Genomic DNA, 25,893 nt, shown 5'->3' on the forward strand with positions numbered 1-25,893 from the left:
GTCAATTGCAAGGATTTGTTGAGCACTTTGTATTTGGGCATTTTTGGTGAATTGTAAGATTTGTAGAACTTGTAATGACAAAGCAGGGGATCTGTACAGGGCCATGCCTTGTATGATATTGTGGTTGGTCGTTTTATTTTGTCTTGATCTACAGTACCAGTCAAAAGGTTGGACACACCTACTCATTCAACGGTTTTTCTTTATTTTTACTATTTTCTACATTGCAGAATAATAATGAAGACATCAGCACTATGAAATAACACATATGGAATCATGTAGTAACCAAACCAGTAGGTGTCAACTTTTGACTGGTACTGTATGCTAGCTAGAGACAATTTAGTGTAAGTAGTCATGACAGTTGGTGTTTTATTAAGGATAAGCGAGGATCAGATCAGGTAGGGTTATCTGACCATTTGAGTTAGGCCTTGTGCATGTTCAGAAACTACTGTTGTAGTAGTGCCCTTCCCTGTGTCATGTAAAGATGTTCCCAATTCTCCTTTTCACTTTCTGATTGTTCTGACTGTTCTGATCAATTGTGACGTCATTTAGAAAATTTCTTACAGCCTGAAAATTGTCACAGTTCAATAATTGCATGCACATCTGCTTATGTGGATGGCTGAGCTCGTGCGGCTGTCTCTCCCACCCCCTCGGCCTTAATTAGCTAGCTAAGGGTTTATTTAGCTATACAAATGAGCTGCAACTGCACACTTCTGAGAAAAAGCCATCTTGACCATGAATTATGGTAGCTAGTTAATTGAGGGTGTGGAGAGACATCCGCACAAGCACAGCCATCCACCTAAGCAGACGCACGTGCAATTATTGAACTGTGACAATTTTCAGGCTCAGAGAAATGTACATGTCACAATTGATCAGAACACAGTCAAAACAATCAGAACGTGAAAATTGGGAGATAATTGAATTTGGGGCATTTTGACATGACACCCTGCCCCTGATAAGCTAGAATAGCTCCACATTGTTTCCTCCACAGTGTGTGCAGTGCAGCAGCTCCACTACTTGGCTGGGTGCCCCAGAGTTTTTGACACGTATTTCAATCAGCTCATTCACTATTGGCCCAGGAAATTAAGCCGTCATTTAAGATTACTGCCAGCTTGACAATCGAAAGAGGATTGCTAATTAGTTAGTAGGCTATTTCTCCATTCTAAAGCCCAGTACTTAAACTAATCTTTTGTCCACTTCCAGCTTTTATTTGGAAAATATGCTTTCTTTACTGGTTACAGTATTACTAGGGACAGCATTGACATTTTATTTTAAATTGAGCAAGCCTTCCTATAACCCTTGAATGTCACACTATATTTAGGCCAGAATACTATATGTACTCGCCAGACCCTTGAATGTCACACAAGGCTAATTTCTACACTGTAACCACAATCTTGCTCCTCTTACTAGAGCCAGTAACATAATTCCCAAGGATGTTTCCCACTATTATTTCAGCACTGAACAGACTGTTCTTCTGTCCCTTAACCATATTCTTCTGTATAAGCTGAATTTTAAAAGCTCTGCTCCTGAGCAACAATATTATTGTCAATCTTAAGGGATGCGTTAATGCAGAGTTGTTTTTCATGCAGGAAACAAAAGATAAAACATTTAAGAATTATCTTGTCATTTCTGCTCATCTTCATACTAATTTTGTGCTTTAGTTGCACTTCTCCACTAGGATGAGAAATCTTGGCTCATCGTCAGACAAATCAATTTTCTGCATTCAGGAACGGCCATTCTATCAGCAGACAGCGCTCAGACTGATGTGTAGCTACTTTTTTCCGGTAAAATGTAATATTAACTGGCTTCTTTCTTTCCTTTATAAACATTTGAAATATGATGGCCATGCATCATTTTTGCAAAAAAGCTAATATACTTGTGCAGCTGCTAGCCAAAATAGCATTGCACTTCGGTTGTCATCTGATCAAATGGTAGCCATTTTCTGCTGAATGCAACTATAGTTGCTCACCCCTAATCACTATCGAAGCAAAAACACGCGGACAATTTCAATATAAAACACAGGTGAAACGGTTTAAATGTGCAGATTGATGGTCTGTGTTTTGATTTCTGAAAGCTAATGCAATCCCTGAATCTTCTCAGATTGACCGCTCCTTCTTTCACTATTGTTCAAACTCTCAGAGTAGACATATTTTGGGTGCTACTACATTTATCTGGTGATAAATCTCGTGGGAGTGCTGCAATACCCGTCTGCCTGCAGATTGATTTACCTGTTATCTCTGGCTTTAAAGTCCCTTCAGCAGGGTAGTTGATTGATCACTTCTGGGTTTGTCTCTGGTTATTGGTGATTTCATGGGGTTTTGTTTTTGAACCTACCTGTACTTTTTAAGCTGTGTCAGTCTTGCTAGTATCATTCTCTTTTGAAACCAAGGTTATGTCTGACACAGAATCTCTGGGAGACTTTGCGCAGAATGCTGATGTAACAAAAGTATTGTTAGGGCAAGATTGTCAGAATGAAAACTTTTCTTGCTCCCATCAGCTACTGTCTATAGCAGGGCTTCCCAAACTCGGTCCTGGGCCCCCGGGTGCATGTTTTGGTTTTTGCCATAGCGCTACACAGCTAATTTCAAATAATCAAAGCTGGATGATGAGTTGGTTATTTGAATAAGCTGTGTAGTGCTACGGTCCTGTAGGTTTTCACTCCAACCCTAATCTAGTGCACGGTGCACTTGATTCTAATAATTAGCTGGTTGATAAGCTGAATCAGGTTAGTTACAACTGGGGTTGGAGTGAACCTACAGGAGGGTAGCTCTCCAGGAACAGGGTTGGCGAACCCTGGTCTATAGTCTAATACGACTCCATTCTTCCAGACCCCAAACAGTAATCATTTTTATTGTAGCCCTGGACAAGCACACCTGATTCAACTTGTCAAATAATCGTCAAGCGCTCAATGAGTTGAATGAGGTATGTTTGTGCCGGTCTACAACTAAAATGTGTGCTGTTGGGGCTGCTGGAGGACTTCTACTGAACTAGAAGTAGCAGGTTTGGTATAAAGATGGACGCCTGCTAGGGGAAGCTATTCTAGATGTCTCCTCTGTCTGCAGAGATCATGTAGCCACAGCTGTTTTGCCCAAATCATTTTACCACCTGCACCACGAGTTAAGTCCAGAGGGCTAATTTTAAACCACAGTGTCGGCAGAATAGGACAGTACTTGGAGGGGTTAAGCGGGTACAAGTCGATTATTAAAGAGTTAATGAATAGCCGCGCAGGTGACTGGTGATGGACTTTCAAATAGCTAAATGATTAGAACGCTAACATGATTTGAACCTTTTGTTTTGTCATACGTCCTCTTGCCTAAATCATTCTCTTGTCACTAATGTTTATTTCACTGATGGGGGGGTCGAATGATCAAGCTGTAAACGGTGAGTCATCAGCAGTGGCGGCACCTTATCCACACACATGGGGGGGGGGACTGCATTGCTGCCCCTCGACCCACACTACTTTAACGTGTAAACACACACAGAAATATGAATTTATTACGGGATACAGTTTGACGCACACATACACAGCAGCTTTAAAAGTCCTTTTTTTTAATCAGGAAACGATCAGTCAAATGACTATCATGGGGTTTACATTATAGGCTAATTGCTGTAAGTAGGCTTTGAGCAGCAGCGCAATATTCTACTCTATTGCTCACTACTTGTTGTTCTGTGGGGTGAATTCCATCATGCTATCCACCAGGGGTTTGATGTAATACTGTGAATAGAGTGGTCTTGACGTGGCCAAATTGCCCCGTCTCCTGTGCTTGAAACATTAAACTGGATGTTGCAGTAGCACGTTCAAAAGTTGCTTCTGACAGCTCCTTCTGGCAGAGAATCGTATCTCAGCAGGTGTGCATGCCCCTTCTCCTCCATTCTATCCTTCACTCTCCTCACTCCTCTCCTCCTCAACCCCACTGCTGCTCTGCAATGCTGGCTAATTACCCACTGCTACACGTGATGTCATTGCTCAGTGCTTGCCTGCCGACTCTGAGCACTTGCTGACCCTTCTGCTGCTGTTCGGTCTCCATTCATTAGACTGGGAGCCTCATCCTCCTGACTGACTCCCTACAGCCTGCCTACAGCCTTCCAGTCTAGTCTCCCACTCTTCATTAGTCCATGTCTGTTTTTCTCTAGCTATCTCTCTCTCTAGTCTCTCTGTTGCGCTCTTAGAGCCTGCTTAAAACCTCCCAATATATCTCCCAGATCACTTGTCTCTCTTCTCTCTGTCTTTCTCTCCATCTGCCTCCACAGTTCAGTATGCTTAAATATAGGTCCAAAAGCCACATCAAATGTATAAAAGTATTTTGAATTTGACCGCCCTCCTTTGACTGTGGAGAGCAGCCATTTGAGTGAGCTGTACGGCAAGTGGAATGCTCTCTGCACACAAATGAATGGGTCTGCAGAGCAGTCGGACCTTGTCACGTTGAATGTGAGACAATGATCGGGCCTTGCTGTGACTGTCTGAATGTAAAAAGGATCACTGCATCTCCAGTTATCGATCTGTATTCAATCATTGACAGGGGAAAGTTACTTGTGTGATTTATCTTAATATCATGACTCCTCGATTTTTCTTTTTATATCCTGGAATTCTACCCTTGATAAATCTGAGAGCGTTGCTCTGGTTGACTTGTTATTTTGCAGAAGTAGAACGTGTATTGTCGCCGGGTGGCATTGTTGCTTTGTATTCTGTTTATTTGGAACTGCATGACCTGTCAGAAATGCTGATGCCCTGTGGGTGCTTGTTTTCAGGAGCCCTGCCACAGAATACGGCTCTCTGACCATTTGGGTTGGTATTCACTGAATCTATTCCGTCTTTCTGATCCTGGCCATTTTAATTTAATTCATTCACCAAATTTCTACATGCATGGTTGTTGAGGTTAATGAGGCATTGGATATTGCCATTATTTTCCCCCAGACTTGTCTATGGGTATGGTAATGGTTGTCAAATATAAATCTCTATGGTAAACTAAGAAAATGTAGAAACACAAATGTACTGGCTTAATTTAATCTAATTCCATCTCTGTCTTTCCCCCAGGTTTAAGTGGGCAGCCCGCAGACATCGACAAAAGAAAAGAAGTGTTCGGGCAGAACTTAATACCTCCGAAAAAGCCCAAAACATTTCTTCAATTAGTTTGGGAAGCATTGCAAGATGTAACACTGATTATCCTGGAAGTGGCAGCCATAGTTTCATTAGGCCTTTCTTTCTATAGACCTCCAGATGCCGAAAGAGAACGTAAGCAACACCTCTATTTACGTCTTCTACTTGATGCCTAGGCAGTAGTGGAGTTAACTCTGGTTGTCTGACCATCCTGTGCTGGCTCAGATGTTTTCTTTTTAAATCGGACCACTTTGGATCACCCTGATAGTTTGTAAACCACCTACAGTGACTTCAGAAAGTATTCACACCCTTGACTTTTTCCACATTTTGTTACAAGGTGGGATTAAAATGGATTTAATTGTCTTTTATTTTTGTCAACAATCAGAACAAAATGTCCCAAACATACCGATTTGTATTCAGGACATGAAGTTAATTTCTTTGCCACATTTTTTTTGCAGTTTAACTATAGTGCCTTATTGCAAACAGGATGTGTGTTTTGGACTATTTTATTCTGTACAGGCTTCCTTCTTTTCACTCTGTCATTTAGGTTAGTATTGTGGAGTAACTACAATGTTGACCAATCCTCAGTTTTCTCCTATCACAGCCATTAAACTCTGTAACTGGTTTAAGGCTCCCGAGTGGTGCAGCGGTCTAAGGCGCAAGAGTGCGTCACTGCAGTCCCTGGTTCGAATCCAGGCTGCATCACATCCGGCCGTGATTGGGAGTCCAATAGGGCGGCGCACAATTGGCCCAGCGTTGTCCGGGTTTGGCCGGGGTAGGCCATCATTGTAAATAAGAATTTGTTCTTAACTGACTTGCCTAGTTAAATGAAGTCACCATTGGCATCATGGTGAAAATCCTGAGCAATATTATTATTTATTTTTTTCTTCCTCTCCGGAAACTGAGTTAGGAAGAATGCCTGTATCTTTGTAGTGAGTGGGTGTATTGATACATCATCCAAAGTGTAATTAATAACTTCACCATGCTCAAAGTGATATTCAATGTCTGCTTTTTATTTTATTTGTATCCATCTACCAATAGGTACCCTTCTTTGCGAGGCATTGGAAAACCTCCCTGGTCTTTGTGGTTGAATCTGTGTTTGAAATTCACAGCTTGACTGAGGGACCTTACAATTATCTGTATGTGTGGGGTACAGAGATGAGGTAGTAATTCAAATATCATATTTAACACTATTGCACACAGTGAGTCCATGCAACTTTTTATGTGACTTATTAAGCAAATCTTTACTCCTGAACTTATTTAGGCTTGCCATAACAAGGGGTTGAATACTTATTGACTCAAGACAATTCAATTTTGAATTCATTTCTAAAAACATATTTCCACTTCGACGTTATGGAGTATTGTGTTAAGGCCAGTGACGCAATCTCAATTAAATACATTTTTTTAATTCAGGCTGCAACACAACCAAATGTGGATCAAGTCAAGGGGTGTGAATACTTTCTGAAGGCACTGCAGGTGTCCATTGTACTGCACTGTGTACATTTTATTTGTATTTTGACTTAAACTATCCCTCTGCAGTGAATTTATGTAAAATAAATTCTGCGGACGGCAATTCCGTCTGGGCCTGGTTGTCACTATTTAATTACCAACATTTAATGATATGTGTTCAGATTTTGTCTGTTAGACACCTGGCAGTGTATCCCTGTAACTGTGTGCTTTGATCCTTATGCAGACTGTGGGAGCGCAGCTGGAGGTGTGGAGGATGATGGTGAGGCAGAGGCGGGCTGGATCGAAGGTGCCGCCATCCTGCTGTCGGTCGTCTGCGTGGTGCTGGTGACAGCGTTCAATGACTGGAGCAAAGAGAAGCAATTCCGCGGCTTGCAGAGCCGCATCGAACAAGAGCAGAAGTTTGCTGTTGTCCGCGGCGGCCAAGTCATCCAAATCCCCGTGGCTGAGATTGTGGTCGGCGACGTTGCACAAATAAAATACGGTAAGAGGCACCTCTTTCTGCGTCCCAAATGGCACCCTATTCCCTATATAAGTGCACTACTTTTGACCCAAGCCCCATGGGCCCTGGTCAAAAGTAGTCCACTATGGCCACCCGGGGCATCACTACAGACCCGAGTTCGATCCCAGGCTGTGTCACAACCGGCCGTGACTGGGAGTCCCATAGGGCGGTGCACAATTGGCCCACTGTCGTCCGTGTTAGGGGAGGGTTTGGCTGGGGGTGCTTGCTTTGGCCCATCGTGCTCTAGCGACTCCTTGTGGCGGGCCGGGCGCCTGCTGGCTGACTTCGGTCGTCTGTTGAACGGCGTTTCCTCTAACACATTGGTGCGGCTGGGTTAAGTGGGCGGGTGTTAAGAAGTGTGGTTTGGCGGGTCATGTTTCGGAGGACGTACGACTCGATCTTTGCCTCTCAAGCCTGTTTGGGTGTTGCAGCGATGAGACAAGATCGAAATTGGGGAGAAAAAATAATAAGTAGTCCACTACGTAGGAAATAGGAAGACATTTAGGACCCAGTTATATGTTATTGGCGAGGATGAATTGACCAGAGTGTGTAATGTATTCTGTTTTCAGCCATACGTCTTGTGAATTCATAAAGGAATATTTATTCTGTCTCCCAGGTGATCTCCTGCCCTCGGATGGTATTCTTATTCAAGGAAATGATCTCAAAATCGACGAGAGCTCCCTCACGGGGGAGTCGGACCACGTCAAGAAAACGCTGGATAGAGACCCCATGCTGTTGTCAGGTAGCTGTTCTATTCTTGTTCTTCTGCCTTGGCATGTTTTCTTATACTATGAAGCTCATGTGGTTGTAGATCAGTTTCCCGGCCTAGATTTGACCCCACCCCTAATAGTGGAATAACCATTTTACAACTATGAAATATCATGCCAGGTACCCCACCACTAATAGTGGAATAAACCATTTTACAACATTGAAATATCATGCCAGGTACCCGACCCCTAATAGTGGAATGAACAATTTTTGCAACTGGAATAGCATGCCAGGTATCCCACCCCTAATGGTGGAATAAATCACTTTTGCAACTAGAATAGAAGGCCAGGCCCTTGATAGAGGATCTGACTTTGTCATGGAATGGGGTATGCAGGCAGTATCCAGCAATATTCTGAGCTAGTCCAGAAGTACTGTCAGGGAGTTCGGCGTTTTCCACAAAAATAAAGATAAAACTCATAAGAAATATCTTGCTGTGTTTTGTGAAGGCAGATCTGAAATGCTGCTTATTGTAATCTCTGCTCTGCATCAGACTGGTGTGCTTCAGTTGCACTTCTCCACTCTGAGAATGACATTGAATTCACCAATCAGCAGACAGTGCTCTGACTTTTCTTGGTCTAGCCTCAGGTAAAATGCTATATTAACGTCAAGAAAAAACATTAGGAAATGTAGCTGGCTACATTCTATTAGAAATATTAGAAATATGCTGGCCATGTATTGTTTTTGCAACAAAAAAAATATTGTAAACTCATTTACTTGTGGTTGCTAGCCAAATAGCGTTGCACTTCTGTTATCATCTGATGAAAATGAAGCGATTTTTCTGCCGAATGTGTTGCACTAATGTATTTTCTGTGACTATTGAAGCAAAACAACACTGACTTTCAATATAAAACGCAGGTCAAATGGTTTAAAACACATATTTTGTTGATGGTCTGTGTTTTGAAAATGCATATTTCTGAACTCCAATTGTACCCCTGATTGTGGACTTGATGGTGTAGGTCCAGGACTACTTGAGCGCTGTGAAATATATATACCTACCTACCTCTAAACCCTGTTTTATTTTGCCGTCTGAGGGTATTGCTCGTCTTGTCCCTAATCCCATTTTATGAAGGCACGTTGAGCCTTTAATAAAAGTGCTTTTTATGGTCAGATCCCCAAGGAGGGGATTTTAAAAGTGCTTGTTTGCCTCTTCCAGGCCCCTTTGGTCTCACCTCTAAGAGAGCCTGTCTGCCTTTAGTCTGTGTCATCATCATCCCACCCAGTTCAGACCAGCCCCTGCCTAATTAACACAGGCATGGGGAGCTCTTAATGCACTTCTCTCTCTGTGTCTCAGTTGTGGGCATTAAACTCTGGAGAAAGCTACCGTTGTGTTGTGGGACTCATGTTTCCATTAATTCACTGAGGCTCACAATTGGCTTTTGATTAAAGGCTGGGAGTGTGCGAATGTGTTTGTGTGCTAGACGAGTATTTGAGGCTTGACTCTGCTTTTGAAATGTCATTCCAAAACGTGATACACTTTGTTGCGTTTGTATGCGCTCATATTTAGCTGTCAAAATAGGCCTACAGTTTTTCTTATTTAGCTTTCAAAATAGGCCTACAGTTTTTCTGCTCAGATTTACTCACAATGACCACAGGCTCCCGAATCCAGACCCAGGACTGGAAACATCCAAAATATTCCTTACTATCAGTCCCATTTATGGCAGATACATGAAGCCGGGAGCAACAGAGCTAGGCAGGTCACACTGCACTGTCCATGTAATTGTAAGGGGGAATGTTGGTGCCTGTAGCATTAGCTAAGTAATAGTCAGGGAAACACCTGACATTTACACTGTAGCATTAGATCAGTGATAGTCTGGGGAACACCTAGCATTTACACTGTAGCATTAGCTAGGCCCTACCTCTCCTCTCTATCTGCAGGCAGGCACAAACATCATGCTTATCTGTATCCCCCAGGTTTACTCACTTTACCACAGGAATCAGCATCTAGGACTGCGAACACCCACATTCCCTTCTCCCCATAGAATTGTACTGTAATGGAAAATGTTAGCATAGTCCTAGTCTACATGGCTTTAGCTAAGTAATGGTAAGGAAAAGCCCTGGCAGAGGCCTATACAGGGTAAGCATCAGTTGTATGTCTATGGCGGCACTACCTCACCCCCCCTTATCTGTTTTCCCTCTGCAGGCACCCACGTCATGGAGGGCTCCGGCAAAATGCTGGTCACAGCCGTGGGTGAGAACTCTCAAACTGGAATAATCTTCGCTTTACTGGGTGCCTCGGAGGAAGACGACGATGACGAGGAGAAGGAGGCTAAGAAGAAGGAGAAGAAAGAGAAGAAAAGTACGTTGACATTTCAGAGCGCGGCGGAATCGATTCATGATTCAGTTCTCTACCCACGCTTTTTTATCATTTTATTATGCCTTTGGCCGTCACACAAAGAATGAAGTTTTCCTCTCAACAGTCTTTTGTTGAATTTCTATAGATGCAGTTGATGTGCAGAGAAGTAAGAGCAAGCAGAGTCAGACAGGTAGAGAATCAGTGGCCTCTGTCTGGGCTGTACGCTGCAGCAACACTAATAGCTTACTCACACAGCAGAGCAGACGACACTGAGCTGACAGAGGAGAGAGGTTTGAACTAGAGCTAAGCTGAGCACAGGTCAGGTCTCAGCTGTGGTGGGACTTATTTTGGGAGAGCTGCTGCTTCAATGGGAATAGTTGACAAGGCTTTACCTTTAGCACTTGTTGCTGTGTTCAATGCTGCTGTGCCTGTGCAGTCGGCAGCCTTGTATTGAGTGCTTTCAGCTCACGATGGGATATATGCTGTTAGTGTTTGTTCTACATAGAGCCCAGTGCCTTCTGCCATTCTTTGTTCAGCAATTGTAGTTCTGTTCAATCAAGGCCGTGTGTGTATACACTACATGACCAAAAGTATGTGGACACCTGCTGGTCAAACATCTCATTCCAAAATCATGGTCATTAATATGGAGTTGGTCCCCCCCTTTGCTGCCATAACAAGGCTCCACTCTTCTGGGATGGCATTCCACTAGATGTTGGAACATTGCTGCGGGGCCTGGCTCGCAGTCTGCGTTCTAATTCATCCAAAAGGTGTTTGATGGGGGTTGAGGTCAGGGCTCTGTGCAGCCAGTCAAGTTCTTCAATACAGATCTCGACAAACCATTTCTGTATGGACCTCGCTTTGTGCATGGGGGCATTGTCCTGCTGAAACTGGAAAGGGCCTTCCCCAAACTGTTGCTACAAAGTTGGAAACACAGAATCATCTAGAATGTCATTGTATGCTGTAGCGTTAAGATTTTCCTTCACAGGAACTAAGGGGCCTAGCCCGAACTATAAAAAACAGCCCAAGACCATTATTCCTCCTCCACTTAACTTTACAGTTGGTACAATGCATTGGAGCAGGTAGTGTTGTTCTAGCATCCACCAAACCCAGATTCATCTGTCGGACTACCAGATGATGAAGTGCGACTCGTCACTCCAGAGAATGTTTTTCCACTGCTCCAGAGTCCAATGGCGGCGAGAGCTTTACACCTCTCCAGCCGACGCTTGACATTACGCATGGTGATCTTAGGCTTGTGTGCGGCTGCTCGGCCATGGAAACCAGCTATTGTGTTGACGTTGCTTTCAGAGGCAGTTTGGAACTTGGTAGTGACTGTTGCAACCAAGGACGGAGGATATTTACTCGCTTCAGCACTCGGCGGTCCCGTTCTGTGAGCTTGTGTGGCCTACCACTTCGTGGCTGAGCCGTTGTTGTTCCTAGACGTTTCCACTTCACAATAACAGCACTTACAGTTGCCCGGGGCAGCTCTAGCAGGGCAGAAATTTGAACGGACTTGTTGGAAAGGTGGCATCCTATGACAGTGCCACGTTGAAAGTCACTGAGCTCTTCAGTAAGGCCATTCTACTGCCAATGTTTGTCTATGTATGAAGATTGAATGGCCGTGTGCCCGATTTTATACACCTGTCAGCAACGGGTGTGGCTGAAATATCCAAATCCACTAATTTAAAGGGGTGTCTACATTCTTTTGTGTGTATGTGTGCGTACGTTTCAGGGTTTTGAAACAAGTTAATATACTTTAGTAGGATGTAGATCAGTTTATGTAGTTTAAGGCTTTCGGTGTGTTTGTGTATGATGAAAGTGGCTGGCTCTAGTTCTATCGTGTGTGTGGACTTGTTTGGTATGAGGCGAGGGGGTAAGAATGGCCTATTGGCTGGAGGAGCTGATTTAGAATGTGCGTGTCATAATGCAATCCCAGCATTCATCTGTTTGGCTTCTTATAAAAATTATTGGCGTCTCTCACGGTATCAAATCAAAATGGCAGATTTACATAATAGGAAATATATCAAGTTGGTGGTCAGAATTGCAGCCGTTTGCAAATTGCTCCCCAATAAGTGACTGACTCTATTCCTCTGGATTTGACTTTCCATCCACAGAGCAAGATGGAGCAGCTGAAAACCGCAAGAAAGGTGAGTGTAACAGACCGGAGTGCGTTTTCATTTCCTTTGACTTGGTTGCACGCTGCTTCAGTACCTTGATCTGTTTCGCTCTACATTATTGCCTTCTCCTCAGCCCAGTTAACAGTATTGGATTTTAGTTCAACCTTGATCTGTTTCGCTCTACATTATTGCCTTCTCCTCAGCCCAGTTAACCGTATTGGATTTTAGTTCAACCTTGACCTGTCGCTTAGCCTGGTGTCAGTAGGAGTAGCTTCATCTGTGTTGGGTCAGGTTGTTTCCCCATGCTGCTCTGTGGCCTTGTGGGTCAGAGTGTGTGTGCCCGTGACTGGTCCATTCATTGTCTAGTCTGGGCCAGCATGTTACCTTCTCTCTCTCACCCTCTCTCCCATGCCTCTCCAAGAATTTAGCGGCAGGTACTGTTGAATTCAGCTATGGCGATATAGCGAGGAGATTACAGCCCTGTAACAATCCTGGGGAAGAGCATCTTCTTTTTGGCCTTCTCGCTCCCTCTTTCTCTCTCTTATTGATTGAGGACGTAGCTGTCCAATTTGAACCCTTCATTCTATAGTACTCATAGACCATGTCAACTGTTCAGCGGCATGCTATTGTACGACCGTGAGACCCAGCTCTCTAAAGTTCATTGAGTCACCCAGTGTCTACAGAGCGGCAGCTGTGCTGTTCGCTAGCGGGAGCCTGTTCATTGAGGTCCTGGCGGAGCTCCTTTGTGCACAGATTCTCTCTTTGCCAGGAGTGAGCAGAATAATCCTTCAGTCTGGGATTACAGGCTGTGTAAATGCAGAACACACCACCTGGGAATATCGTGGCACCCATCCTGCAGATGCTGTCTGTGTGGCTCCTGGCATCAGCAAGGGAGGAGCCTGGGGATAGAATCGACTGGTGATATGTAATGACTGTTCAGTCAGTCCAGGGCTGGGAGAGAGAGACAGTATATAATGACTGTTCAGTCAGTCCAGGGCTGGGAGAGAGAGACAGTATATAATGACTGTTCAGTCAGTCCAGGGCTGGGAGAGAGAGACAGTATATAATGACTGTTCAGTCAGTCCAGGGCTGGGAGAGAGAGACAGTATATAATGACTGTTCAGTCAGTCCAGGGCTGGGAGAGAGAGACAGTATATAATGACTGTTCAGTCAGTCCAGGGCTGGGAGAGAGAGACAGTATATAATGACTGTTCAGTCAGTCCAGGGCTGGGAGAGAGAGACAGTATATAATGACTGTACAGTCAGTCCAGGGCTGGGAGAGAGAGACAGTATATAATGACTGTTCAGTCAGTCCAGGGCTGGGAGGGAGAGACAGTATATAATGACTGTTCAGTCAGTCCAGGGCTGGGGGGGAGAGACAGTATATAATGACTGTTCAGTCAGTCCAGGGCTGGGGGGGGAGAGAGACAGACAGTATATAATGACTGTTCAGTCAGTCCAGGGCTGGGAGAGAGAGACGGGTGAAGCCGACACATTGATCTTCCCCTGCAGTGCTAGCCCTGGCAGGGCCAGAGATAATGATGTTATCATTGGGAGAGATGGGTTAGAGATCAGCCCTGCTGGCCTGCCTAGCCCGCCCGCCGTCAGACCAGGGGCTCAGCGTCTTCTATGTTACTTGGTCAAATGAGTCAAGGTGTCTGTTGGCATTTTCAAACCCAGGAGGGAGGGAAAGGGGGCTTTAGAGGAATTGAAATTAGAGGTTGACCGATTATGATTTTTCAACGCCGATTATTGGAGGACCCAAAACCCAACAAAAAAGGCTACCGATTAATCGGCCGATTTGTTTTTTCTTTTATTTATTTGTAATAATGACAATTACAACAATACTGAATGAACACTTATTTTAACTTAATATAATACATAAATACTATCAATTTAGCCTCAAATAAATAATGAAACATGTTCAATTTGGTTTAAATAATGCAAAAACAAAGTGTTGGAGAAGAAAGTAAAAGTGCAATATGTGCATTGTAAAAAAGCTAACGTTTAAGTTCCTTGCTCAGAACATGAGAACATATGAAAGCTGGTGGTTCCTTTTAGCATGAGTCTTCAATATTCCCAGGTAAGAAGTTTTAGGTTGTAGTTATTATAGGAATTATAGGACTATTTCTCTCTATACGATTTGTATTTCATATACCTTTGACTATTGGATGTTCTTATAGGCACTTTAGTATTGCCAGTGTAACAGTATAGCTTCCGTCCCTCTCCTCGCTCCTACCTGGGCTCGAACTAGGAACACATCGACAACAGCCACCCTCGAAGCAGCGTTACCCATGCAGAGCAAGGGGAACAACTACTCCAAGTCTCGGAGCGAGTGACGTTTGAAACGCTATTAGTGCGCACCCGGCTAACTAGTTTGGCATTTCACATCGGTTACACCAGCCTAATCTTGGGAGTTGATAGGCTTGAAGTCATAAACAGCGCAATGCTTGAAGAATTGCGAAGGGCTGCTGGCAAAACGCACGAAAGTGCTGTTTGAATGAATGCTTACGAGCCTGCTGCTGCCTACCACCGCTCAGTCAGACTGCTATATCAAATCATAGACTTAATTATAATAAACACACAGAAATACGAGCCTTAGGTCATTAATATGGTCGAATCCGGAAACTATCATCTCGAAAACAAAACGTTTATTTTTTCAGTGAAATACGGAACCGTTCTGTATTTTATCTAACAGGTGGCATCCCTAAGTCTAAATATTACTGTTACATTGCACAACCTTCAATGTTATGTCATAATTCTGGCAAATTAGTTCGCAACGAGCCAGGCGGCCCAAACTGTTGCATATACCCTGACTCTGCGTGCAATGAACGCAAAATGACACAATTTCACCTGGTTAATATTGCCTGCTAACTTGGATTTCTTTTAGCTAAATATGCAGGTTTAAAAATATATACTTCTGTGTATTGATTTTAAGAAAGGCATTGATGTTTATGGTTAGGAACAGTCGTGCAATGATTGTGCTTTTTTCGCAAATGCGCTTTTGTTAAATCATCCCCCGTTTGGCGAAGTTGGCTGTCTTTGTTAGGAAGAAATAGTATTCACACAGTTCGCAACGAGCCAGGCGGTCCATACTGCTGCATATACCCTGTCTCTGTTGCAGAGGTGACACATTTTCCCTAGTTAAAAGAAATTCATGTTAGCAGGCAATATTAACTAAATAGGCATGTTTAAAATCTATACTTGTGTATTGATTTTAAGAAAGACATTGATGTTTATGGTTAGGTACACGTTGGAGCAACGACAGTCCTTTTTCGCGAAATGTGCACCGCATCGATTATATGCAACGCAGGACAGGCTAGATAAACTAGTAATATCATCAACCATGTGAAGTTAACTAGTGATTATGATTGATTGATTGTTTTTTATAAGATAAGTTTAATGCTAGCTAGCAACTTACCTTGGCTTCTTACTGCATTCGCGTAACAGGCAGGCTCCTCGTGGAGTGCAATGTAAAGCAGGTGGTTAGAGCGTTGGACTAGTTAACCGTAAGGTTGCAAGATTGAATCCCCAAGCTGACAAGGTAAAAATCTGTCGTTCTGCCCCTGAACAAGGCAGTTAACCCACCGTTCCTATGCCGTCATTGAAAATAAGAATGTGTTCTTAACTGACTTGCCTAGCTAAAAAATATTATTACAAAATGTATTTATTTTTTAAATCGGCAAATCGGTGGCCAAAAATACCGAGTACCGATTGTTATGAAAACGTGAAATCGGCCCTAATTAATCGGCCATTCCGATTAATCGGTCGACCTCTAATTGAAATGGTATCTGTCTGGCCACTGTACCAGCGGATTCCACAGATCCCAGGGCTGCTGCTCTCTGAGTGGGAGTATGGTAATTAGATTCCTACCAAATTACATTTTGGGCTGGACTCAAAATTGTAATGACTTTTACCCCAAGTTCCCTTCCAAAAGCACTCCTCTGTGAATCGAAGCCAAAAAGAAAAGGTTTGCAAAAATATGGCACCCTCTCAAGTCTCTTTGACAATTACTCCTTATTGAATCACACTAAAGGACTGGAGAGATGGAACTACTTGTCATTGATTTTCCAACTTGCTTATCTCAACCCCTATGTCCAAAGTTTGTTTGCTTTAACAGTTGTGCAGTGACTTGCTTTTTTAAATGAACATGCAAGAATGAACAGTAATCAGGTTATGGTCAGTAGGCATGAAACAAGGAACAGTAAATCCTGTTTCAAAATCTTTGTTTCTGCTTGTTGCCTGCTGAGCATCGGCCAGGTAGGCAGAAAGGCAAGGCTACTAGTGCTGGTTTCCTTCCTAACTGGTGGTTCATTCATCAGCTAATTGGTTGGCAAAACAGTCCAGTTGATTAGAACTAAAACATGAAAACCAGAAGCCTTCTCACCCTTGAGGGCTGGTAATTGAAACTGCAGTAGGAGTACCTCCATTCTGAGTCAGTCCAACCTTTAAGCTCTCTTCTCTCCCCCTCAGCTAAAGCCGCGGACGGAGCCGCCATGGAGATGCAGCCGCTCAACAGCAATGAAGTCGACATCGACGAGAAGAGGAAATCCAACTTGAAGGAGAAGAAGGAGAAGTCCGTTCTCCAGGGGAAGCTAACCAAATTAGCAGTGCAAATTGGCAAAGCCGGTCAGTGAACTTCTCTTTTCTCTCGCTGTCGCTCTCACTCTCTCTCACTCTCTCTCGCTGTCGCTCTCTCTCGCTGTCGCTCTCTCTCGCTGTCGCTCTCTCTCGCTGTCGCTCTCTCTCGCTGTCGCTCTCTCTCGCTGTCGCTCTCTCTCGCTGTCGCTCTCGCTCTCTGTCGCTCTCGCTCTCTGTCGCTCTCGCTCTCTGTCGCTCTCGCTCTCGCTCGCTGTCGCTCTCGTTCTCTCTCGCTGTCGCTCTCGCACTCTCTCGCTGTCGCTCTCTCTCGCTGTCGCTCTCGTTCTCTCTCGCTGTCGCTCTCGCTCTCTCTCGCTGTCGCTCTCGTTCTCTCTCGCTGTCGCTCTCGCTCTCTCTCGCTGTCGCTCTCGTTCTCTCTCGCTGTCGCTCTCGCTCTCTCTCGCTGTCGCTCTCGCTCTCTCTCGCTGTCGCTCTCGCTCTCTCTCGCTGTCGCTCTCTCTCGCTGTCGCTCTCGCTCTCTCTCGCTGTCGCTCTCTCTCGCTGTCGCTCTCTCTCGCTGTCGCTCTCTCTCGCTGTCGCTCTCTCTCGCTGTCGCTCTCTCTCGCTGTCGCTCTCTCTCGCTCTCTCACGCTGTCGCTCACTCTCTCGCTGTCGCTCTTTCTGGCACTCTCAATGTCACGCTGGCGCTCTCTCGCTGTCGCTCTCGATGTCGCGCTCTCGCTCGCTGTTGCGCTGTCGCTCGCTCTCCGCTGTTTCGCTGTCTCTCTCCCCCCTCTCTCTCGCACTCACTTTCGCGCTCTCCCCCTCTCTCTCGTGCTCTCCCTCTTGCCCGCTCTCTCGCTCTTCCCCCTGCTCTTCCCCCCTGCTCTCTCCCCCTGTTGCTCTCTCCCCCTGTCGCTATCTCTCGCTGTCGCTCTCTCTTCCTCTTTTTTGCGGTCTCGCTCTCTCTGAGGTTCTGGTCAGTACTCTGTAGTCTAGTAGGAAGATCTGGGGTGTCCTCTCTCTGTGTCTCTCTCTGTCTCTCTCTCTGTCTCTCTCTCTGTGTCTCTCTCTGTGTCTCTCTCTGTGTCTCTCTCTGTGTCTCTCTCAGGTTCAGGTTCTGGTCAGTACTCTGTAGTCTAGTAGGAAGATCTGGGGTGTCTCTCTCTGTGTCTCTCTCTGTGTCTCTCTCTGTGTCTCTCTCTGTGTCTCTCTCTGTGTCTCTCTCTGTGTCTCTCTCTGTGTCTCTCTCTGTGTCTCTCTCTGTGTCTCTCTCTGTGTCTCTCTCTGTGTCTCTCTCTGTGTCTCTCTCAGGTTCTGGTCAGTACTCTGTAGTCTAGTAGGAAGATCTGGGGTGTCTCTCTCTGTGTCTCTCTCTGTCTCTCTCTCTGTCTCTCTCTCTGTCTCTCTCTCTCTCTGTGTCTCTCTCTCTCTGTGTCTCTCTCTCTGTGTCTCTCTCTCTGTGTCTCTCTCTCTGTGTCTCTCTCTCTGTGTCTCTCTCTCTGTGTCTCTCTCTCTGTGTCTCTCTCTGTCTCTCTCTCTGTGTCTCTCTCAGGTTCAGGTTCTGGTCAGTACTCTGTAGTCTAGTAGGAAGACCTGGGGTGTAGTCATTACCTCTTGCATCGGAAACTGTTTAAGAACCAAACGGAAACAAACAGAACCAAACCGTGAGGGTTGTACCTTAATTTGTCCAATAGAAACTTTAGTTTTGGTTGCAAAACATTTTCCGTTGACGGTAAACGTTTTGGCAACAGAATGGGCGTAATGATTACACTCCTGTTGATTATATTGTAGATGAAGAGTCTCACTACTGTGTTCTCTCTAGGCCTGGTGATGTCTGCCATCACGGTCATCATCCTGGTGGTGCTGTTCGTGGTGGACACCTTCTGGGTGCAGGGCCTGCCCTGGCACAAGGACTGCACGCCCATCTACGTCCAGTTCTTCGTCAAGTTCTTCATCATCGGCGTCACCGTGCTGGTGGTGGCCGTCCCCGAGGGTCTTCCCCTGGCCGTCACCATCTCCCTGGCCTACTCCGTCAAAGTAGGTTCCCCTTCCGCCTCAGGGTCTGCGGCAAAAACACTACACCAGACAATAAGCCATTTTATTGGTTGTAGTTGTCCGAATATGGAGTGTCTGTTAGGGCTGGACGATATATGGAGTAAATATAAAGATTAGCTGGCTACTCACTAGCACCTGTGCTTGAGAGATTATTTATGAGACCTGTTGGGTTTCTATAATGCCTGTTGTCAGAAGTTAGTCATTATTAGTGGATGTGCATTATGCATTGTTCTAGTTGCATTTGTTATGAAAATGCAATTTTTGTAAGCCAGATCAGTGATTATTGCATAAAAGCAAGTTAAACTATTTGTATTAAATAATTACTGGGTATTATGGTTGTGGAAGGCTTATATTTAGCTTCGGTATCATTAGATTATTCCTGACTGCTTGAAATGCAGTGTATTGACGGCAAAGCTTATTTGATGAAAAAAATACAATTTTCTCAAAACATCTCATTCCAAAATCATGGGCATTAATATGGAGTTGGTCCCCCTTTGCTGCTATAACAGCCTCCACTCTTCTGGGAAGGCTTTCCACTAGATGTTGGAACATTGTTAAGGGGACTTGCTTCCATTCAGCCACAAGAGCATTAGTGAGGTCTGGCTCTGATGTTGGGCGATTAGGCCTGTCTCCCAGTTGGCATTCCAATTCATCCCAAATGTGTTCGATCAGGGCTTTGTGCAGGCCAGTTAAGTTCTTCCACACTGATCTCAACAAACCATTTCTGTATGGACCCCGCTTTGCACGGGGGTGTTGTAATGCTGAAACCGGAAAGGGCCTTCCCCAAACTGTTGGAAGCACAGAATCATATCGAATATGATTGTATGCTGTCACATTAAGATTTCCCTTCACTGGAACGAAGTGGCCTAGCCCGAACCATGAAAAACAGCCCCAGACCATTATTCTTCCTCCACCAAACTTTACAGTTGGCACTATGTATTGGGGCAGGTAGCGTTCTCCTGGCATCCGCCAAACCCAGATTCATCCGTCGGACTGCTAGATGGTGAAGCGTGATTCATCACTCCAGAGAACGTGTTTACACTACTCCAGCCGACGCTTGGCATTGCGCATGGTGATCTTAGGCATGTGTGCGGCTGCTCGGCCATGGAAACCCATTTCATGAAGCTCCCGACTAACAGTTCTTATGCTGACGTTGCTTCCAGAGGTAGTTTGGAACCTAGTAGTGAGTGTTGCAACCGAGGACAGCTGATTTTTACGTGCTTCAGCACTCGGCGGTCCCGTTTTGTGAACTTGTGTGGCCTACCACTTCGCGGCTGTGCTGTTGTTGCTCTTAGACGTTTCCACTTCAATAACAGCACTTACAGTTGACTGGGGCAGCTCTAGCAGGGCAGAAATTTGATGAACTGACATGTTGGAAAGGTGGCATCCTATGACGGTGCCACGTCGAAAGTCAATGAGCTTTTCAGTAAGGCCATTCTACTGTCAGTGTTTGTCTATGGAGATTGCATGGCGGTGTGCTCAATTGTATACACCTGTCAGCAACATGGGTGGCTGAAATAGCAGAATACACAAATTTGAAGGGGTGACCACATACTTTTGTATATATAGTGTATATCATGACTCACCAATAAGTTTGAAAACATAGACCATATCGCCCAGCCATTGTGGCTGTGCAAGGTTACAATTCATCAGTTAACTTCCTGGTGTAGCTTTTTACCGCGAGCAGTGTGAACAGACCCGCACTGCCAACGAGCTTTACTTGTTAACTCAAGCTTTATTCGCTTACAAAGTAGGTTAGCCCTCAGCCAGTTAACCCTTCACTTAGCCAAGACTGTAGCTTTAAGAGGCTAGCCTTCCATGATACATTAAAGCCAGTTGGCTGTGTCATGATCCTTCTAACTGGAGTTGTTGGTCCAACAGGTTGATTAGTAATATCAGTAGTAGACCCTAGCCCTGGAAGACCAGTATTTAAGGCGTTATCCAGCCCACTCACACCGCTGTAGACTTAGAATCTACAGCAGCTTTTGATGCAGAGAGGAGAGGATGCCACTGCAGTACTGTTGAATGGAAAAGCTTAGTTAAACCGTCCCTTTCTATTTTTAGGCTTTGACCCCCCCTCAGCAGCTCATATTTACCTTCTGCAGCTCATATTTAATTCAATGACCTTTTTCATGATGTCTCCCCTTCTCCCCCCCCGTCTTCTTCCTAACAGAAAATGATGAAAGACAACAACCTGGTGCGTCACCTGGACGCCTGTGAGACCATGGGCAACGCTACGGCCATCTGCTCGGACAAGACGGGCACGCTGACCATGAACCGCATGACGGTGGTGCAGGCCTACGTGGCCGACAAGCACTACCGCAACGTGCCTGAGCCCCAGCTCGTCCCCGCCGCCATCATGGACATCCTTGTCCTGGGCATCAGCGTCAACAGCGCCTACACCACCAACATTATGGTAAGGGAGGTTGCTTCGAGAAATGGTGGTCTGTCCAGGAGTACTGCACAGGCATGTGTGTGTGTGCACTATCGATGTGCACTATCGATGGGTTTAGAGTAACGTTGTTGACGATTTAATTGATTAAATGTGGGGGTAGGAGTTTTGCTTGTAAATGTCATGTCAGTAACAAATCATTAGTATGAGATGACTGAATGTTAATAGCTTCCAACGTGACCTGGGTCCTAATCATTAGGCCATGCCGTAGCAAAACATTTTACAACGGAAGACAAGCTTTTATAATTGGGCAAGTTCAGATGGTACCTCATTGCACTCCCTTTGGTTACCGGTTTCTTGCATTTTGTGCCAACTGAACACAACCCTTACGTGATACTTGGTGTGTCTCTCTCTGTAACCAGTCTCCAGAGAAGGAAGGTGGTCTGCCGCGCCAGGTGGGCAACAAAACCGAATGTGCCTTGCTGGGCTTCGCTAATGACCTGAAGCGTGACTACCAGGCCATCCGCAACGAGATCCCTGAGGAGAAGCTCTACAAGGTCTACACCTTCAACTCCTGCAGGAAGTCCATGAGCACCGTGCTGAAGAACGCCGACGGGAGCTTCCGCATGTTCAGCAAGGGAGCCTCCGAGATCCTCCTCAAGAAGTAGGTTTGGGTTTCAAGCTAAATCAAGCTGCTCTCAGTATTCAGTATGGGGTGAATCTTAACTAGTCAGACATTGATATCAATGGTAAACTAAGTGTAAATTGGTGTACATCTAAGTCCCTGTATTGATTCTATTGTCCTGTGGGGCTCAGTTGGAAAGAGCGTTGTGCTAGCAATGCCAAGGTTGTTGGTTCAATTTCCACATGGATCACACACATACTAAAATGTATGCATTCAGTAAGTTAGTTTGGACAACCGGGTCTGCTAAGTGGCATATATAGCCAATGATATTATCTACCGATAGTGTACAAGTTATCACCTCATACAAACATGGAACAACTTTGGTTTTGTAGTGGATGGCACACAATTAGCAGAGCACTAAGCACCTCTCATTGAAAGAGCTTAACATGGGTTCTAGGTGGCCAGGCAGGCTTGCAAAGGCATTGTTTTCGGCTTAGGCGCTAAGTAGTTCAAGTGCATCCCACCAAGCCCCTTAACATAGCTTCTTAAAAACAGGCCCGGAGAAATGAGTCTAAGCCTTCCCAAATGGCTCTAAACACGCCTCCCTTTTACCCACCAATAGGGTCAGGTCAAATGTAATGCACTATGTAGGGATTAGGGTGCCGTTTGGGACGAAGTCAGAGAAACAGGCTTCCTGCTGGGTCTAACCACATCACACCCGTCTCTGTCGCTTTCTGTCTGTCCCCCCCTCTCGCTCTGTCCCCCCCTCTCGCTCTGTCCATCTCTCGCTCTGTCCCCCACCACCAGGTGTTCTAAGCTTCTGACGGCGAGTGGCGAGACCAAGGTGTTTCGTCCCCGGGACAGAGAGGACATGGTGAAAAAGGTGATTGAGCCCATGGCCTCAGAGGGCCTGCGCACCATCTGCCTGGCCTACCGCGACTTCCCTGTCTCGGAGGGCGAGCCTGACTGGGACCAGGAGAATGACATCCTCACCAGCCTGACCTGTGTATGTGTGGTGGGCATCGAGGACCCAGTCAGACCCGAGGTGAGTTTATGGACCACAGTCAAACAAAACAAGCAGACTGACATTAGCAAAGATACAGTGGAGTACAGTGGAGGCTTCTAGGGCATGAGGCTAGTGAAAAGGAAGCAAGCCTCTCCACACAGTTGTATGCAAATGTCAGAGTTATTGTGTTATTGACATTTCCATTGACCCCGAAGTGTGTTCTTATCAGTATAGATATGTGACATTCAGAGAGGCCTCTGACTAGGAACAACTCTGGGTCCTAGTTAATGGTTCGTCTCTGTCAGCCTCACACATGGTCTATCAACAGCTCCTGTGATGGTTAAAGACCCATTGCAACCAGATGGCGTATTGAGGATGACTTGTTCCCTATGGAACAGAAGTGGTTTGCTTGTACAGTGACCTTACCCGAGACCTGAAGACTTGTGTACACTCCCTGAGCTGATGCCTAGGCTTGAGCTCTGCAAGCTGGGACCGTCCTGCAGCTGTCAGGAAACCCGGAATTCGCAGCCAGTCAGTCACACTAACACCTCTCTCTCTCTCTCTCTCTGCCCCTCCAGGTCCCGGACGCCATCAAGAAATGTCAGCGTGCCGGGATCACGGTACGCATGGTAACCGGGGACAACATCAACACGGCCCGTGCCATCGCCACCAAGTGCGGCATCCTGCAGCCCGGAGACGAGTTCCTGTGCATGGAAGGCAAGGAGTTCAACCGACGGATCCGCAACGAGAAGGGAGAGGTGGGTTAAATATATTGTCGTGCCTTTACACCAAAACACAATCAACTAGGTCGTGTTCATTATCACCAAACGGAAGAAAATGGATTGAAACAGGGAGAGACTACCTGGGCTTGTACAATAAGAAATACTTATTTTCATTTCCCATTGCAAAAGGTTTGAGACCTTTTTCCATTGCGTGCCCTAATGAACACAACCCTGTTTGACATTGTACTTCAGTGTTAATAAACCTAGTAGGGTTAGTTGGCCCTGATGGACTAATGGAACAAGCTAACAACATGGTAAATAAATGAAGAATAGGGATTGTAGGCTAATTAGTCTAATTTTTCCCTTCTAGATTGAACAAGAGCGCATTGATAAGATCTGGCCCAAACTCCGAGTACTTGCACGATCCTCACCCACCGACAAGCACACATTAGTCAAAGGTACTTCGCTTTGCTCTTTCAGGATGAAAATGAAAAATGTCATTTTCACAAGTCACAGTGTCCTGAAATCTGTCATTTCAAATGTCTTATTTGGTAAGTTTCTTTTCTCTCCCCCCAGGTATCATCGACAGTACGGTCTTAGAACAGAGGCAGGTAGTAGCAGTCACAGGAGACGGCACCAACGACGGGCCCGCCTTGAAGAAAGCTGATGTCGGCTTCGCCATGGTGAGTCTCATTTCTCTGCCAGTCGTATCAGAAAGTAACATGTTGATACTAGTTGGCTGTAAATGATTGCCCGTATTGTATGCCAACTCATACTGTCCAGATAACCGTGAGGCATATCGTCACAAGTCCAGATAACGATCATGATGGAACTTTAATCTGCACTTTTATATGGGGAGTCAAACACGATGTTGGGTTTTAAACATGGCATTGTAAACTTTATGGCTGTAATGTACTGCATGTTTACAAAGCGACACAATGAATGTATCATGCGTAAAAAAGACAGAAAGATGTGACTGATAACATCACACTCTGTAGTGACCAATGGCCGTCATATATCGGCACATATCAACAGTAACAACAAACGTACTGCACCGCAATTACATGTGTATAGGGCTACGACTACTTGAATATCGAACTCTTGTTTCTCTTAATGAGACCGTTATGAGTTGACAGAGGGGTAGACGGGGATATGAAGAATGGTATGAAGGTTTGGAGTGGGGATTGAACCCTTGTCTCCTGGGAGAGAAATATGTGTGTCCAGAGCGGAGGGCTCTGCACAACTTTAATATAGAACTTAATGTGTGTGTGTCACTTGCAGGGTATCGCCGGCACAGACGTGGCCAAGGAGGCCTCTGACATCATCCTGACGGACGACAATTTCAGCAGCATCGTCAAGGCGGTGATGTGGGGCCGCAACGTCTACGACAGCATCTCCAAGTTCCTCCAGTTCCAGCTCACCGTTAACGTAGTGGCCGTCATCGTGGCCTTCACCGGCGCCTGCATCACGCAGGTAACACACACACAAACTAGGGATGGGCACGCTTATGCAGATATCCCACCGGATGATAGTATTCCGTTACTTGGGAGAGTATTCATTTGTTAGAAGAATATAGGCCTACTTTAATAATGAAAAAGATTTGTCTGAAATTAAATAAAATTGTCTGTGACATTGCTACATAGCTTACAAGATAGACCATTGGGGTGGCAGGTAGCCTAGTGGTTAGAGCGTTGGGCCAGTAACCGAAAGGTTGCTAGATCGACTCCCCAAGCTGACAAGGTAAAAATCTGTCGTTCTGCCCCTGAACAAGGCAGTTAACCCACTGTTCCTAGTCAAATAAGAATTTGTTCTTAACTGACTTGCCTAGTTAAATAAAGGTTAAATGAGAAAAAAATGCATTATTTATTTTTTAATAAAACAGTTTTATGACAGTTATGAGTGCGCCCCGTAAAAACGACTCACATGTAGCCTACACATCCGTTTCACATGTAGCTTCTAGTCAATCAGTGTAGCAAGTGAAGTGGGACATTTCTAATCAATGCCAAATGGAATTAAAATGACTGAATGAAGATGGCCAAATGAGAAGCAGTAGGCTACAATGATCAACCAGCAGGTAGGCTGTTAAATATGAATGGTGTTGTAGACCAGGTACGGGGAGCGCAGCAAAACAGTCTCAATCAGCCTGACTATGTTAGCTATCTAGCTTCTTTACAACAATTTGATGCATTCAAGTCGGGCACTACCAGATGGTATGATAGACAAACTTGTTGCTGCCATAGTTTATCTAACTAGCGCGTGTCGGTTTGGCT

General features: G+C 45.2%; 1 protein-coding gene across 7 annotated transcripts in view; it reads left to right on the plus strand.

Annotated features, from left to right (window-relative positions):
* The window catches only part of LOC106608917 (plasma membrane calcium-transporting ATPase 1-like), a 57,641-nt gene that overhangs the window by 15,745 nt on the left and 16,003 nt on the right, over positions 1-25,893 (plus strand). For 3 of the 7 annotated variants that reach the window (XM_014207126.3, XM_014207129.3, XM_014207132.3), the window contains exons 3-17: positions 5,033-5,230; positions 6,789-7,046; positions 7,681-7,806; positions 9,973-10,128; positions 10,271-10,315; positions 12,237-12,269; positions 16,713-16,868; positions 18,646-18,860; positions 21,052-21,294; positions 21,693-21,934; positions 22,703-22,940; positions 23,480-23,659; positions 23,994-24,081; positions 24,200-24,306; positions 24,905-25,096. In XM_014207126.3, coding sequence (XP_014062601.1) covers positions 5,033-5,230; positions 6,789-7,046; positions 7,681-7,806; positions 9,973-10,128; positions 10,271-10,315; positions 12,237-12,269; positions 16,713-16,868; positions 18,646-18,860; positions 21,052-21,294; positions 21,693-21,934; positions 22,703-22,940; positions 23,480-23,659; positions 23,994-24,081; positions 24,200-24,306; positions 24,905-25,096 — 2,477 coding nt within the window. The remainder of the gene's footprint in view (positions 1-5,032; positions 5,231-6,788; positions 7,047-7,680; positions 7,807-9,972; positions 10,129-10,270; positions 10,316-12,236; positions 12,270-16,712; positions 16,869-18,645; positions 18,861-21,051; positions 21,295-21,692; positions 21,935-22,702; positions 22,941-23,479; positions 23,660-23,993; positions 24,082-24,199; positions 24,307-24,904; positions 25,097-25,893) is intronic. The other 4 variants (XM_014207127.3, XM_014207130.3, XM_014207128.3 and 1 more) reach the window with 2 other exon arrangements.

This window comes from Salmo salar, chromosome 07 (genome assembly GCF_965601325.2).
Source record: "Salmo salar chromosome 07, fSalSal1, whole genome shotgun sequence".
Classification (NCBI taxonomy): Eukaryota; Metazoa; Chordata; class Actinopteri; order Salmoniformes; family Salmonidae; genus Salmo; species Salmo salar.